At 41.7% G+C, this 16,686-nt stretch overlaps 1 protein-coding gene and 1 long non-coding RNA gene across 12 annotated transcripts in view; one reads left to right on the top strand and one right to left on the bottom strand.

Annotated features, from left to right (window-relative positions):
- The window catches only part of HUWE1 (HECT, UBA and WWE domain containing E3 ubiquitin protein ligase 1), a 143,255-nt gene extending 139,060 nt beyond the window's left edge, over positions 1-4,195 (top strand). For all 8 annotated transcript variants that reach the window (XM_060001899.1, XM_069540321.1, XM_069540322.1 and 5 more), the window contains 7 exons: positions 352-492; positions 785-1,072; positions 1,196-1,301; positions 1,930-2,047; positions 2,346-2,527; positions 2,815-3,005; positions 3,553-4,195. In XM_060001899.1, coding sequence (XP_059857882.1) covers positions 352-492; positions 785-1,072; positions 1,196-1,301; positions 1,930-2,047; positions 2,346-2,527; positions 2,815-3,005; positions 3,553-3,655 — 1,129 coding nt within the window. In that variant the 3' untranslated portion in view covers positions 3,656-4,195. The remainder of the gene's footprint in view (positions 1-351; positions 493-784; positions 1,073-1,195; positions 1,302-1,929; positions 2,048-2,345; positions 2,528-2,814; positions 3,006-3,552) is intronic.
- Positions 4,196-4,198: 3 nt separating this feature from the next.
- Positions 4,199-16,686, bottom strand: part of LOC132418005 (uncharacterized) — a 51,622-nt gene continuing 39,134 nt past the window's right edge. For 2 of the 4 annotated variants that reach the window (XR_009517966.1, XR_009517965.1), the window contains exon 5: positions 4,201-4,759. This is a non-coding gene — a long non-coding RNA (uncharacterized lncRNA). Of the gene's footprint in view, positions 4,760-16,686 lie in introns of all 4 variants that reach the window. The other 2 variants (XR_009517963.1, XR_009517964.1) reach the window with 2 other exon arrangements.

The following is a 16,686-nucleotide window of genomic DNA, read 5'->3' on the forward strand; positions in this document are numbered from 1 at the left end:
CTTCCTTTGGGGTAATACAGGAGGTGTAGGTAGCCACAGCAGGGCTCGTGGGGGGGCGAGCCTCCACAACACTCCTGTCATTTTTTACTCTTCTCTTCCTTCCTGTGCACCTACACATGCTTACCTGCTTATTGCAGAAATTCCATGCCATAATGTCTGTGGGCCCCTATTCGATGGAGATGGGAAAAATTTAGAGTTGGTAGTGAATGACCTGCCTCTCCCAAACACTGGAGGGATCAAAGTGTCTGGAGGATGAGGGGAACATCACTGCGGATCTTCATCCTAATCAGGCAAACAAAAGTTTACTCTGCCACTCCTAATCTTACTTTCCTTCCTTTCCTACCTCCCAAGATATTTCCGCCAAGAGCTGGAGCGTTTGGATGAGGGGCTCCGGAAAGAAGACATGGCTGTGCATGTCCGCCGTGACCATGTGTTTGAAGACTCCTATCGTGAGCTGCACCGGAAATCCCCTGAAGAAATGAAGAATCGATTGTAAGAGCCCAGAGCAGAGAATAAATAGGATGGGAGGGTTGGGACCCTCCCTACGTGGTAGTGAAGGCTTACTTGGGGCCCAAATGTGCAGGGGAACTTAGGGAGGTGCTGCCCTCCCCAGTAGGAATTCCTAAGAGGAATCCAGCTTAGATAATCTCACTGAACTGTCACCCGTCTTCTCCACCCAGTCTCCCAGCTACTCCTTCACAATCGCTCTCTCAGGTCATGCTATGCAAAAGAATGGATTTGTCCTGGGCTTTCTGCACATCCCTGTTTCTGCTCTCTTATACAGGTATATAGTGTTTGAAGGAGAAGAAGGGCAAGATGCTGGAGGGCTCCTGCGGGAGTGGTATATGATCATCTCTCGGGAGATGTTTAACCCTATGTATGCCTTGTTCCGTACCTCACCTGGTGATCGGGTCACATACACCATCAATCCATCTTCCCACTGCAACCCCAACCACCTTAGCTACTTCAAGTTTGTCGGACGCATCGTGGCCAAAGCTGTATATGACAACCGCCTCCTGGAGTGCTACTTTACTCGGTCCTTCTACAAACACATCTTGGGCAAGTCTGTCAGGTGAGGATGTGGCACAAACCTGGGACTGTCTTCAGTCCTGGAAATCTGGTCCCTTTTCTTGTGTCCCATCACTAGGCTGCCTGTCCTCCACCCCAACCCATGGCCCTAATTTTGTTTATCTAGATATACAGACATGGAGAGCGAAGATTACCACTTCTACCAGGGCCTGGTTTATCTGCTGGAAAATGATGTCTCCACACTAGGCTACGACCTCACCTTCAGCACTGAGGTAGGTCCGGAGATCCTGACCATAGCACATCCCAGCTAGTCTAGGAAACCCATTATGGGGTTGTCCTTGAACTGGCATTGGATAACCTCTAATGCTTCTAAGGAAGCATCTTGATGTCTTAAGTCACATTCCCCGTTCCCCATCTGGCAGAGAACAGTGGGTATTTGCATGAGATGGCACAAACAGAAAAACCAGAATTTGTAAAACAATCCAGGCTGTTTCCTAGTTTCCTCTATATTTTGAAAAAATGCTCTAGTACATTATTCTTCATTCCCAAAGTCAGTTCACTCTAGAAAAATTGTACAAATAGACATAAATGAAAAACAAATTTCAAGGTTACTCTTCGCCCAAATTGCTTTCCATAAAGATTCTGTTGTGTTACATTATGTATGTTATCCATGCCCTTTTCCCTTTTACTATTGATAGTTTCCGTATGTTTTAGGACCAAACCCTTGGCCTTTCCCTATTAGGGATTTATGAGCTCATGAGAAAAGTCACTGTTATTTATGACCTTGCTTCATCTCCTTGCCCAGGATTCAGCAAAGAGTTTAGGGTGTGTTTCCAGGTATCTATGTAAGTTCCATCCTAGACCAAGCCTGATTCATATTATTGGTTTTGGGTATTCTAGGTCCAAGAGTTTGGAGTGTGTGAAGTTCGTGACCTCAAACCCAATGGGGCCAACATCTTGGTAACAGAGGAGAATAAGAAGGAGTATGTACACCTGGTGTGCCAGATGAGAATGACAGGTAGGGGAAATGTCCGTTAGACCCCCTAGTTGCTCAGTATGGGGCAAGGTCAGGCCTCACTCATTTCACAGACATTGTTTCTTCTCTTCCCCTATGCCAGCCACAAATGCCTTGCATAAAAGGAGTCCAAAAACCTGACCAAAAAATATTTCCCTTCATCCACCCTCATATGGGGGCCTAGAAACAGAGTGGTAGGTGAGGTAGGCAGATCAGTCAGCATCCTGCCAGATTGGGGATCTCTGACCTCTAACAGTTGTATGAGTTCAGATGCCACGTGGCTTGTTGGTTCTCTCCCCAGGAGCCATCCGCAAACAGCTGGCGGCTTTCTTAGAAGGTTTCTATGAGATCATTCCAAAGCGCCTCATTTCCATCTTCACTGAGCAGGAGTTAGAGCTGCTCATATCAGGACTGCCCACAATCGACATTGACGATTTGAAATCCAACACTGAATACCACAAGTACCAGTCCAACTCTATTCAGGTGAGCTGCTGCTGGCATCCCTTCCTGTATCCTTAAGCAGTGTTAGTTTATATGACACCAAATAAACCAGTACTCTTAGGGGAAGGGAGTTTTGAGTGACAGCTTACCTGTACCTAACTCTTCACTCTTCTGGAGTTTCAGTTTTCAGGTGATCTCCTTGCTCATCTTGTGAATGGAGGAACTGAAACCTGTCTCACAGAAGAGACTTGCCTAACATTCCAAATCCCATCCCCCTTTCTTCGAAGAACTCTCTACCTAACACTGGCTTCTTATGTTCATTCCTGTAGATCCAGTGGTTCTGGAGAGCATTGCGTTCTTTCGATCAAGCTGACCGTGCCAAGTTCCTCCAGTTTGTCACGGGTACTTCCAAGGTGCCCCTGCAAGGTTTTGCTGCCCTTGAAGGCATGAATGGCATTCAGAAGTTTCAGATCCATCGAGATGACAGGTCCACAGACCGCCTGCCTTCAGCTCACACATGGTAAGAGGAAGGGTTTGTTCTCCTTTTCAGCATTTAGATTGAATTTGCATATTTACTACTTCTAGGCCCCTACCCGTGGTCAGGAGCGCAAATCTGGCCCCGGGTACCCTGGACCTGGGATAACTCACAATTTGGTGGGTTTTGTGGAGAAGATGATATTTGAGATGAGAAGCTGGCCCAGACTCACAGTGGGGCTGGGGTGACATTGCAGGTGAACACTGCCATGTGAGAACAAGGTGTATTCCAGGGCTCAACGTAGCCAGAGCAAGGAGTTGCACGAGCAGAATGCTAAAGAACTCGGCAGGGGTGACCAGTGACCCTGAATACCTCCTTGGAGCTTTCATGTAGGGCCGTGGTGTTTAAGGAGGAGTGACAGGGTCAGATTATGTTTTAGGTGCCTGGTGGCCAGTATTGGGGCCAGATTAGAGGAGGGCAGACAAGGCTAGGACAGGATTGGGAGTCTACAAGCAGAAGTCAAGTGGGCACCATGGGAACACAGATTTGGTTATCATCTTTTGTCATGAATTGATCTTTCTTCTTTCCCTAGTTTTAATCAGCTGGACCTGCCTGCCTATGAGAGCTTTGAGAAGCTCCGCCACATGCTACTATTGGCCATCCAGGAGTGCTCTGAAGGCTTTGGGCTGGCCTAATAAGGCCCCGCCCACCACTGTGGGGTTTTTCTACCATTGTTGGACCTGGGAATGGGGGGAAATGGAATAATGAAAACAAAAAAGAACCAGAAAGAAAATGTCAAAAACCAATAAGTGAAAATCCACCAACTCACCATGTGTGTGTCCCAGCTGCCCCATCTTCCCCAGCGCATACCCGTTCCCCCTTTCCTGCTCATTCTCTCTCCCCGCTCCCTTTTTCTCACCTCCTCTCCCCGTTCCATGCCGTCCAGGATCCCTCACCCATGTATTGAAAAGGCAATAGCCTTTACAGGGACCCGTTTGTCCCAACTGTTTGAACAGTGTGCTCCTCAGATTCTGTGTTCAGAAGGATTTGCTGCATTGAGACTTGAAACCTTTGGATAGGGGAAAAAATTATATATATATATATTTTTTTGTTCTGTTTGCATTTCTTAATTTGTGCTTGGAATGTGTTGATGTGCACAGCTAATGATTCAATGCGAGACAAGATTGGCGTCTGTGTTGTGGAGGTTTCAAATAAAGAGCACTCTTCATAACTCACTTTTCACAATGGAGTTTTTTTCAAGTTTAAAAAGAAATAAACCCTCTTGAGCACATGTTAGATGGCTGGAGAAGAAATCCAGTGGACTCTCCAGAAAGCCACCTCTGTCACCACATGGGTGCATCCTCCTCCTTCAGAGTCATCAGGAACTGGGGGGATCTTTTTCAGAATGGGATCTGCACTTGGGGGTGGTGATGGTGTTAGAGATTGCAGCCAAGGACAAAGCATCGCCTTGCTCTAGGGGAACAAACCAACCAGCAGGTTGTAAGAGAATTCACTCAACCCAACTGAAGGTTCTATTTCCTGAGCCTTTATAACAGTTTCAAGCCTGGAGCTCAGTTTAAAATTTTGATTTCATTTATTAATGTTTTAGTTTATTTCTAACAAATTTTCATAAGCAAATAATTTGACTAGCTCCCCAGAACAGTCTTTCCATCCTTTTTGGTTTTGTTTTGTCATCTGCTTGTTTGCCAGTCTGTTCACAGATCGCCCAACAGTCTTTTGTGGTTTTTTTTACTCCATCCAGCACTTAAAGTTGATCTAAGGACTTTGATGGTTCCAGCCTTCAAAGAAAAAAGTAATAAAAGTTCAGTTAGAAAAATAACCTCAAGTGGTACTTGCTTTGTGTGGTTTTTCTCATTCTCCAAGGCTCTACTTCTCTTTTCCCCTTGACCATGTCCCAAAGTGTGGATCTAGGAAAGCAGTGGTGTGTCTGTCCTTAACCTGATCCCTTTGTCCTGATGCAAATGGCAGCTAATCTTTTTTTTTTTCCTTCCAATGTTCACACTTGTCTGTTCCTGGCCCTCCTGACCACTGAGAAGACAGATGAATCAACCCTGTCCGGCCTATTGAGCTTCTAGTCAAGGGATAGAGACAGATCAGTTCTGAAGGGGATCTGGGTGCCCAGCACAAGTACCTGGTCTAGCCTGGGAGATCAGGAAAGGCTTTCTATTGTCAGTGGCATTTGGGTTGAATCATAAGTCTGTGTGAGAGTGAAGATTAAGAAGAACAGGGTAATCTAGCTCAATGCAGCAAGAGTCCAGTTGATAGGGCAAGGCTTGAGCAAAGGATAGTGGCCTGAGATGAGGCTGGGAGTCCACCAGGGCTTTAAAATAAAAGGAACAAATAAGCAGAAATACAGTAGAATTGATCAATACACTTAAGAACTGGTTCTTTGAGAAATCAAAGTAGAACAAAGCTCTGACCATTTAAATTTGAAAGGAGTGCAAGGGTTGGGAGTCGGGTGTGGAAGTTTGGAGTACAGATGGAATAATCTTGAAGGAAATAAATGAATCTAACTCAATGGCATACCACAAAAACCTAATGTGACTGAGTATGATTTGCCTATGGGATATTCATCACCTCAATGTCAAAAGAGAAAAACCTTTTGACAGTAGATGAAAGGCATTTGCCAACAGTAACTATTCCTGGTAACTTGTAAAGATACTACCTTGATAAGGTAGCATCAGACCAACAGTCAACATCACACTGCAAGCATAAAGTGGTCAATTATCACCATTAACACTGTTCTGCAAGTTCTAGCCATTTCCATAAAGCAGGAAACAAGGTATAGCTGTTGAAGAGAAACTATTTTGCTAAACCAAGAGAATCAAAAGTTATTAGAGCTTAAGTGAGTCCAGCAAGAGGCCTGGTTATAATGAACAAAACATTCGTGTAAACATTTATTGTCCAACAAGTATAATCTGATAAATTAATATAAAGAAATCCTATACAATAGTAAAAATATCCATTGCATATATCAACATACACAATCTCAAAGATAAGCAAAAATGTATGAGACCTGCCTGTTTAAAAATTGCAAAACAATACTACATACATGTGTACCAAGAACATGAAAAACCACATGTATGAAGAGTATGGAAGCCCATGCATAAGTATGACAGTACTGCATGATGTTCAGGATGAGCTATGGGGGACAAAAGGGGATGCAGTTGGGAAGAGGTACATTACCCAGAGGGCTTAAATTAAATGTTTTATTTCTTAAGCTGGGTGGTGCTGGGTACATAAGTATTTCTTATAATACTATAATACTTTATAACTTTTCTACACCTGAGGTATTTCAAAGTAAGTTTTTTGAGATGGACAATTTAATAGTTCCAAATGAATTTGAGGCAGGTATCAGGGAAGTCAATAACAGGCCTAATTCTACGTGAAGGCTAATTAATAGCTGCTTTCATGATATGATTAAACATGTCTCTTTTTGCCCCCTAATAATTCCCTCCACTGATGTGTGTGTTACAATTACTACTGGTTATCTCCTTATTAAAATAGTCCCCTTTTCTTATAATTAGGGTGACCATATAACTTATCATCCAAAGTTGGGCAAATTTTAAAATAAAAAGGGTGTTATTAATTATGCTGTGGGACTTCCCTGGTGGTCCAGTGGTTAGTACTCCATGCTTCCATTGCTGGGGGCGCGGGTTCAATCCCTGGTTAGGGAACTAAGATTCCTACATGCCACGTGGCACAGCCACCAAAAAAAAAAATTATGCTGGGCCACAAGTGCAAACAAACCCAGATAAACTGGGATGTATGGCTCTATACTTATGAAACATAATATGTCTTGGCTGGAGAAACAATTATTACCCAACATAAACATTTTTACTGAGCGCTTACCATGTACTGACAACACTGAGAAGTCACTGCTTTCCAAAAACTCACTGAAGGGAAGGGGTTAGGTGTTGGGAAAGTTCAGGGAGCAATGGATACACAAAGACTCGATAGGCAGGGGTAGTAGGATTAAACATTTTCTCAAATACAAGCAATGACCAGTTAGAAAACAACAGGAAATAGATTCCCTTCACAACAGTAACATAAAATACCTAGGAATAATCTTAAGAAGCAGTGTTTGGGATCCATGTGAAGAAGGATGCTGCAAAACTCGTGTGAGAAGCATAAAAAGAGGCAAATAAATGAACAGGCTTACTGTCTTCATTTGCAAGTATAGCTGGCCTTGAGACTTTGGAAAACAGACATGCTAAGCAAGGTGGAAGCTGAAATGAGCAGACCTGACAGAGAATGGCTTCAAGCCATGACTATTCAGTGTGCTATGGTCTACTGTAAAGAGAAAATGAAGCACCAAGAACCAGTTGGGGAAGGAATAGCTTTGTCAATGTTAAGTTTGGGAAACTTGCCTAAGTATTGGAAGGGGGAGAAATAGAAAGTTTGCTCTGCAATTCACACTAAATAAATTCCAAATGGAAGATTCAAGTGTGAAAAACGTGAACTTATTTTTGGGGGCAAATAACAAGTGATCTGGGATATGGAAAATCTAACACTAAAAACTACAAAAGACATTATAATGGAAAAGACGGATATATTTGACTACTAAAACATTGGCAACACCACGAGAAGAATTAAAAAGCAACGGCAATCTAGGAAAAAATACATCTCTAACAGGCAATGGGTTAATCCTTACTGTATATATATTTTTTTATTTACAAATCACTGAGACAAACTCCCCAACAGAAAAACATCCAAGGACATGAAAAGGCAATTCAGAAAAGAAGAAACACAAATGACAGATGGCCAACAAACACAATGAAAAGATGCTCAACATCACTATTATAGAAATGCAAATCAAAACTACAATGAGGTATCACCTAACACCGGTCAGAATGGCCATCATTAAAAAATCTACAGGAACTTCCCTTGGTGGCTCACTGGTTAAGAATCTGCCAGCCAATGCAGGGGACACGGGTTCGATCCCTGCTCTGGGAAGATCCCACATGCCGTGGAGCAATGAAGCCTGTGCGCCACAACTACTGAGCCTGCGCTCTAGAGCCCGCGAGCCACAACTACTGAGCCTGTGTGCCACAACTACTGAAGCCCGTGTGCCTAGAGCCCATACTCCACAAGAGAAGCCACCACAATGAGAAGCCTGCACACCACAACAAAGAGTAGCCCCCACTCACCGCAATAAGAGAAAGCCTGCACGCAGCAACGAAGACCCAACGCAGCCAAAAGTAAATAAATAAATAAATTTACTAAAATAAATAAATAAATAATTTAAAAAACCTACAAACAGAGACCTCCCTGGTGGTCCAGTGGTAAAGAATCTACCTTGTAATGCAGGGGATGAGGGTTCAATCCCTGTTCAGGGAACTAAGATCCCACATGCCTCGCGGCTACTAAGCCCACCCACCACAACTACTGAGCTCGTGAGCCTCGACTAGAGAGCCTGCGTGCCACAAACTACAGAGCCCATGCGCTCTGGAGCCTGCACGCCACAACTAGAGAAGAGAAAACCTGTACGTCGCAACTAGAGAGAAGCCCGCGCGCCACAACAAAAGATCCCACATGCCTCAACGAAGATCCTGTGTGCCGCAACTAAGATCTGATGCAGCCAAAAATAAACAAAAACATTTTGTTTAAATCTACAAACAATAAATGCTGGAGAGGGTGTGGAGAAAAGGGAACTTTCTTGCACTGTTGGTGGGAATGTAAATTGATACAGCTACTATAGAGAACAGTATGGAGGTTCCTTAAAAAACTAAAAATAGAACTACCATATAACCCAGCAATCCCACTACTGGGCATGTACCCAGAGAAATCTATAATTCAAAAGGATACATGCACCCCAGTGTTCATTGCAGCACTATTTACAATAGCCAGGACAAGGAAGAAACCTAAATGTCCATCAACAGATGAATGGATAAAGAAGATGTGATACATGTATACAATGGAATATTACTCAGCCATAAAAAAGAACGAAATAACACCATTTGCAGCAACATGGATGGACCTAGAGGGTATTATGCTAAGTGAAATAAATCAGAGAGAAAGGCAAATATCGTGTGATTTCACTTATATATAGAATCTCAAAAACAAAACAGACAAGCAAAACAAAACAGAAACAGGGACTTCTCTGGTGGTCCAGCGGTTAAGACACCATGCTTCCACCGCAGGGGGCAAAGGTTCGATCCCTGGTCGGGGAACTAAGATCCTGCATGCCTCACAGCGTGGTCAAAAAATAGGAAAACAAAAAACAGAAACAGACTTACAGATAACAGAGAGCAAACTGGTGGTTGCCAGAGGGAAGGGGGGTGGGGGTGGGGGTGGGGGTGGGGGGGTGGGGGGGTTTGGGCGAAATAGGTGAAGGGGATTAAGAGACACAAACTTCAACCTAGAAAAATAAGTCACAGGAAACTAACATACAGCATAGGGAATATAGTCAGTAATACTGTAATAACTTTGTATAGTGACAGATGGTAACTAGACTTAACATGATGGTCATTTTGTAATGTATTTTAGTTCCTGACCAGGGATTGAACCTGGGCCCTCAGCAGTGAGAACTCAGGGTCCTAACCACTGGACCACCAGGGAATTCCCTATCTGTATTATTATTATTGTGGTGATGGTGGCGGCGCTGGTGGAGGCAGTAGCAGCATTTTTGCTGTCTTTTTCATGGTGAGCATGTATTTCCACAATTAAAAATAAACAGCCTCGTCAAGAATATACAATGGAGAAAAGACAGCCTCTTCAATAAGTGGTGCTGGGGTCTTCCCTGGTGGCGCAGTGGTTGAGAGTCCTCCTGCCAATGCAGGGGACACGGGTTCGTGCCCCGGACCGGGAAGATCCCACATGCCGCGGAGCGGCTGGACCCGTGAGCCATGGCCGCTGAGCCTGTGCGTCTGGAGCCTGTGCTCTGCAGCGGAAGAGGCCACAACAGTGAGAGGCCCGCATACCGCAAAAAAAAAAAAAAAAAAAAAAAAAAAAGTGGTGCTGGGAAAACTGGACAGCTACATGTAAAAGAATGAAATCAGAACACTCCCTAACACCATACACAAAAATAAACTCCAAATGGATTAAAGGCCTAAATGTAAGGCCAGACACTATAAAACTCTTAGAGGAAAACATAGGCAGAACGCTCTATGACATCAATCACAGCAAGATCCTTTTTGACCCACCGCCTAGAGAAATGGAAATAAAAACAAAAATAAACAAATGGGACCTAATGAAATTTAAAAGCTTTTGCACAGCAAAGGAAAACATAAACAAGACGAAAAGACAACCTTCAGAATGGGAGAAAATATTTGCAAACGAAGCAACTGACAAAGGATTAATCCCCAAAATTAACAAGCAGCTCATGCAGCTCAATATCAAAAAAAACCCAAAAAACCCAATCCAAAAATGGGCAGAAGACCTAAATAGACATTTCTCCAAAGAAGATATACACATTGCCAACAAACACATGAAAGAATGCTCAACATCATTAATCATTAGAGAAATACAAATAAAAATTACAATGAGGTATCACCTCACACCGGTCAGAACGGCCATCATCAAAAAATCTACAAACAATAAATGCTGGAGAGGGTGTGGAGAAAAGGGAACCCTCTTGCACTGTTGGTGGGAATGTAAATTGGTACAGCCACTATGGAGAACAGCATGGAGGTTCCTTAAAAAACTAAAAATAGAACTACCATATGACCCAGCAATCCCACTATTGGGCATATACTCAGAAAAAAACCATAATTCAAAAAGACACATGCACCCCAATGCTCACTGCAGCACTATGTACAATAGCCAGGTCATGGAAACAACCTAAGTGTCCATTGACAGATGAATGGATAAAGAAGATGTGGCACATATATACAATGAAATATTAGCCGTAAAAAGAAACAAAATTGAGTTATCTATAGTGAGGTGGATGGACTTAGAGACTGTCATACAGAGTGAAGTAAGTCAGAAAGAGAAAAACAAATACCGTACGCTCACACATATATATGGAATCTAAAATAAAAAAAAATGGTTCTGACTAACCTAGGGGCAGGACAGGAATAAAGATACAGACGTTGAGAATGGACTTGAGGATACGGGGAGAGGGAAGGGTAAGGTGGGACGAAGGGAGAGAGTGGCATGGACTTATATACACTACCAAATGTAAAATAGATAGCTAGTGGGAAGCAGCCACATAGCACAGGGAGATCAGCTCGGTACTTTCTGACCACCTAGAGGGGTGGGATAGGGAAGGTGGGACGGAGACGCAAGAGGGAAGAGATATGAGAATATATGTATATGTATAGCTGATTCACTTTGTTATAAAGCAGAAACGAACACACCATTGTAAAGCAATTATACTACAATAAAGATGTTAAAAATATATAAATAAATATAAATAAATAAATAAACAGCTTTGGGACTTCCCTGGTGGTCCAGTGGTAAAGAATCCGCCTTGCAATGCAAGGGATGCGGGTTCGATCCCTGGTCGGGGAACTAAGATCCCACATGCCACGGGGCAACTAAGCCCGCAGGCCACAACTACTGAGCTCACACACCTCAACTAGAGGCTGCGTGCCGCAAACTACAGAGCCCACGCACCCTGGAGCCTGCACAACACAGCTAGAGAGAGACAACCTGCATGTCACTAGAGAGAAGCCTGCACTCCACAATGAAGAGCCCTGTGCCCCAATGAAAGATCCCACATGCCTCAAAGAAAATCCCACATGCTGCAACTAAGACCCGATGCAGCCAAAAATAAATAAATTAAAGTAAATAATAAATAAAACTTAAAAAAAAAATAAACAGCCTAGGGAATTCCCTGGCGGTCCAGTGGTTAAGACTTGATGCTCTCACTGCAGGGGCCCAGGTTCGATCCCTGGTCAAGGAACTAAGATCCCGCAGCCTAACCTACAAGGACCTACTGTATAACACAAGGAACTCTGCTCAATATTCTGTAATAACCTAAATGGGAAAAATTTGAAAAATATATATATGCATGAATATGTATAACTGAATCACTTTGCTGTACACCTGAAACTAACACAACACTATTAATCAACTATACTCCAATACAGTATAAAATTAAAATTAAACAGCATACCACCTAGTGGGAGAGCAGCCTGAGGGCCTGGCCCCGTGGACTCGGCCAGAGCCGCAGCCCCAGGTAAGCGGGCATCAGGAAGGGAAGGAGGGAAGGAGGGAAGGAAGGAAAGAAGGGAGGGAGGGAGGAGGAGAGGAAGGAAGGAAGGATTAAAGCATCCCATCCATATGATATTACTTATATGTGGAATCTAAAATATGACACAAATGAACTTATCTATGAAACAGAAACAGGCTTACAGACATAGAGAACAGACTTGTGGTTGCCAAGGTGGGGGGATGGATTGGGAGTTTGGGATTAGCAGATGTAAACTATTATATATAGAATGGATAAACAAGGTCCTACTGTACAGCCTAGAGAACTATATTCAATATTCTGTGATAAACCATGATGGAAAAGAATATTAAAAAAAGAATATATATATAAAACTGAATCACTTTGCTGTACAGCAGAAATTAACACATTGTAAATCAACTATATTTCAATTAAAAAAAAGAATGAGGGAGTTCCCTGATGGTCCAGTGGTTAGGACTCAGCACTTTCACTGCCGTGGCCCCAAGTTTAATCCCTGGTCAGGGAACTAAGATCCTGCAAGCCACGCGGCATGGCCAAAAAAAAAAGAATGAAATTAGCTGTAGTTTTTATGTAGGTGCCCTTTATCAGATTAAAGTAGCCCCCAAATTTCTAAGAGATTGTTTATTGCTTCTTTTTTATTTTATTTTATCAGAAATGGATGTTGGATTTTGTCAAATGCTTTACTGGCATCAATCAAGATGATCATATGGTTTTTCTTTATTAGTTCATTAATATGGTGAATTACATTGATTGGTTTTCAAGTGCTAAGCTAACCTTGTATTCCTGGGATTAAAACCCACTTCGTCATTATGTATTATCTTTTTCATATATTGTGTTGGATTTGATTTGCTCGAATTTTCTTAAAAACTCATGTATCTGTGGGGGTTTTCTCAGCTTTATTGAGGTATAATTGACAAATAAAATTGTAATGTATTTAAAGTGTACAATATGATGATTTTATATCTATATACATTGTGAAAGGATCCCCACAACTGTCTACTCCTCTCTTTTTTTTTGAAGTAACATTGGTTTATAACATTATGTAATTTTCATGTGTACAACATTACAATTTGACTTCTGTATACCCTAGAGCATGCTCACCACCAAAAGTCTAGGTTCTATCCATCACCATACAATTGACCCCCATTACCCATTTCTCCCTCTCCCCACACCTGTTCCCCTCTGCTAACCACCAATCTGTTCTCTGTATCTATGAGTTTGTTCTTGTTTTGCTTGTTCATTTATTTTGTTTTTCTAAAATATTCCACATATGCGTGAAATCATATAGTATATGTCTTTCTCTGTCTGACTTATTTCACTTAGCATAATACCCTCATCCATGTTGTCACAAATGGCAAGATTTCATTCTTTTTTAAGGCTGAGTAGTATTCCATTGTAAATATATATACCACATCTTTTTTTATCCATTCATTTGTGTATCTATGTTTATGAGGGATATTGATCTGTAGTTTTCTTTGATTTTTTTATTTTTAGAGCAATTTTAGATTCATAGCAAAATTGAGAGGAAGGTACAGAGATTTCCCATATACCCCCTGCCCCCACACATGCATAGCCTCCCCCATTAACAACATCCTGCACCAGAGGGGTACATTTGTTACCATTGATGAACCTACATTAGCACATCATAATCACTCAAAGTCCATAGCTTACATTAGAGTTCACTCTTCGTGCTGTGTACACTCTGTGGGTTTGGTCAAATATGTAATGACATGTATCCATTACAGTATCATACAAAGTATTTTCACTTCTCTAAAAATCCTCTGTGCTCTGCCTCTTTATCCCTCACTCCTTCCCCCTAGCCCCTGGCAACCACTGATCTTTTTACTGTCTCCATAGTTTTGCCTTTTCCAGAATGTCATATAGTTGGAATCATAGCTTTTCAGATCAGCTTCTTTAACTTAGTAATACACATTTAAAGCTCCTCCATATCTTTTCATGGCTTGATAGCTCATTTCTATTTAGCACTGAACAGTATTTCGTTGTCTGGATGTACCACAGTTTATAAATCTATTCACCCACTGAAGGACATCTTGGTTGCTTCCAAGTTTTGGTAATTTCCACATGCAGTTTTTTGTATGGACATAAGTTTTCAATCCCTTTGGGTAAATACCAAGGAGTGTGATTGCCAGATGATGTGGTAAGAGTATCTTTAGCTTTGTAAGAAACTACCAAACTGTCTTCCAAAGTTGTTGTACCATTTTCCATTCCCACCAGCAATGAATGAGAGTTCCTGTTGCTCCGCATCTTAGCCAGCATTTGGTGTTGTCAGCATTCTGGATTTAGGCCATTCTGATAGATGGTAGTGGCATCCCATTACTGTTTTCATTTGCATTTCCCTAATGACATAGGATGTGGATCATCTTTTCATATACTTATTTGCCATTTGTATGTCTTCTATGGTGAGGTGTCTGTTAAGGTTTTTGGCTCATTTTTTAATTGGGTTGTTCATTTTCTTACTGTTGAGTTTTAAGAATTCTTTGTGTATTTAGGATAATAGTCCTTTACCAGATATCTCTTTTTCAAATATTTTCTCCCAGTTTGCAACTGGTTTTTTCATTCTCCTGACAGTGTCTTTCACAGAGCAGAAATTTTTAATTTTAATGAAGTCCAGCTTGTCAATTCTTTCTTACATGGATCATGCATTTGTTGTTTTATCTAAAAAGTCATTGCCAAACCCAAAGTCATCTAGATTTTTCTCCTATGGTATCTTCTAGGAGTTCTATAGTTTTGCATTTTACATTTGGGTCTGAGTTAATTTTTGTGAACAGTGTAAGTTCTGTGTCTAGATTACTTTTTTGGCATGTGAATGTCCAGTTGTTTCAGCACAATTTATTTTATTGTGATAAGAACTCTTTAACATGAGATCTACCCCATTAACAATTTTTTAAGTGTAAAAATTATTATTGCTGACTATATAGGTACAATGTTGCACAGTAGCTCTCTAAAGATTATTCATCTTGTTTGACTGCAACTTTACGCCCATTGATTAGTAACTCTCCATTGCCCCCTCACCCCAGCCCTTGACAACCACCATTCCATTCCTTGATTCTATGAATTTGACTACTTAAGATACCTCATATGAGTAGATTCATGCAGTATTTGTCTTACTGTGACTGGCTTATTTCATTTAGCATAATGTCCTCAGAGTTCATCCATGTTGTTGCATATTGCAGTTTTCTTCTTTTTAAAGCCTCAATAGTATTCCATTGTATGTAAAATATTTCTATTTATTTAGGCTGCACCAGGTCTTAGTTGCGGCACGCCAGGATCTTCACTGCGGCATGTGGGATCTTGGTTGAGGCATGCGAACTCTTAGTTGCGGCATGCATGCAGGATCTAGTTCCCTGACCAGGGATCAATCCCAGGCCCCCTGCATTGGGAGCTTGGAGTCTTACCCACTGGACCACAAGGGAAGTCCCTCTATTGTATGTATATACCATGTTTTCTTTATCCATTCACCTGTCAGTGGACATTTAGGCTTTTCACACATCTTGGCTATTATGAATAGTGCTACAATGAACATAGGAGTGCTTATATCTCTTTGAGATACTGATTTCAATTCTTTCAGATAAATAACCAGAAGTGGGATTCTTGGATCCTATGATAGTTCTATTTTTAATTTTTGAGAACCTGCCATACCATTTTTCCATAGTAGTTGTACCATTTTGCATTTCCACCAACAGTGTGCAAGGGTTCTAATTCCTCCCTATTCTCACCAACACTTGTTGTCTTTTGTCATTGTTGTTGCTGTTGTTTTTGATAATTACCATCCTGACAGGTGTCAACAGCCTGTTGAAAAGACTATCTTTGCTCCTTTGTCAAAGATCAGTTGACTACATTTATGTGGGTCTATTTCTGGTCTCTCTCCTCTGTTCTATTGATCTGTTTGTCTATTCTTTTGCCAATACCACACTGTCTTAATTACTGTAGCTTTATAGTAAGCCTTGAAATCGGGTAGCATCAGTCCTCCAATTCTGTTCTTTACCTTCAGTATTGACTTGGCTATTCTAGATCTTTTGCCTCTCCATTATACATTTTAGAATCAGTTTGTTGATATCCATAAAATAACTTGCTGGGATTTCTTTGTCTGGTTTTGATATAAGATCAGGGTGATACTGAACTCATAGAATATGTTGGGAAGTATGCCTTCCTTGTGGTAGGCAGAATTCTAAGACAGCCCCTAAGATTTCCAGCCCCTGGTGTACACATACTTTCTCCCGGTTATTTAATTAAACATGAATCTAGTTACTGCTGTGAAGGGATTTTGCAGATGTAATAAAGGTCCAAAATCAGAAGGACAAAAAGTATTTGACACACTGTTGATGTCCCAAAGACAGAGGGGGGCCACATGGCAAAGAATGTGGGCGGCCTCTAGGAGATAAAAGCAGCCCCAGATGATGGTCAGCAAGGAAGTGAGATCCTTAGTCCTACAAGTGCAAGGAACTGGATTTTGCCAACAACAAGAATGAGCTTGGGAGCATATTTTTCACCAGAGCCTCCAGACAAGATCTTGGCTTGGCCAACACTTTGATTTCAGCCTTGTTATAC

This window comes from Delphinus delphis, chromosome X (assembly GCF_949987515.2).
Source record: "Delphinus delphis chromosome X, mDelDel1.2, whole genome shotgun sequence".
In the NCBI taxonomy this organism is placed as follows: domain Eukaryota; kingdom Metazoa; phylum Chordata; class Mammalia; order Artiodactyla; family Delphinidae; genus Delphinus; species Delphinus delphis.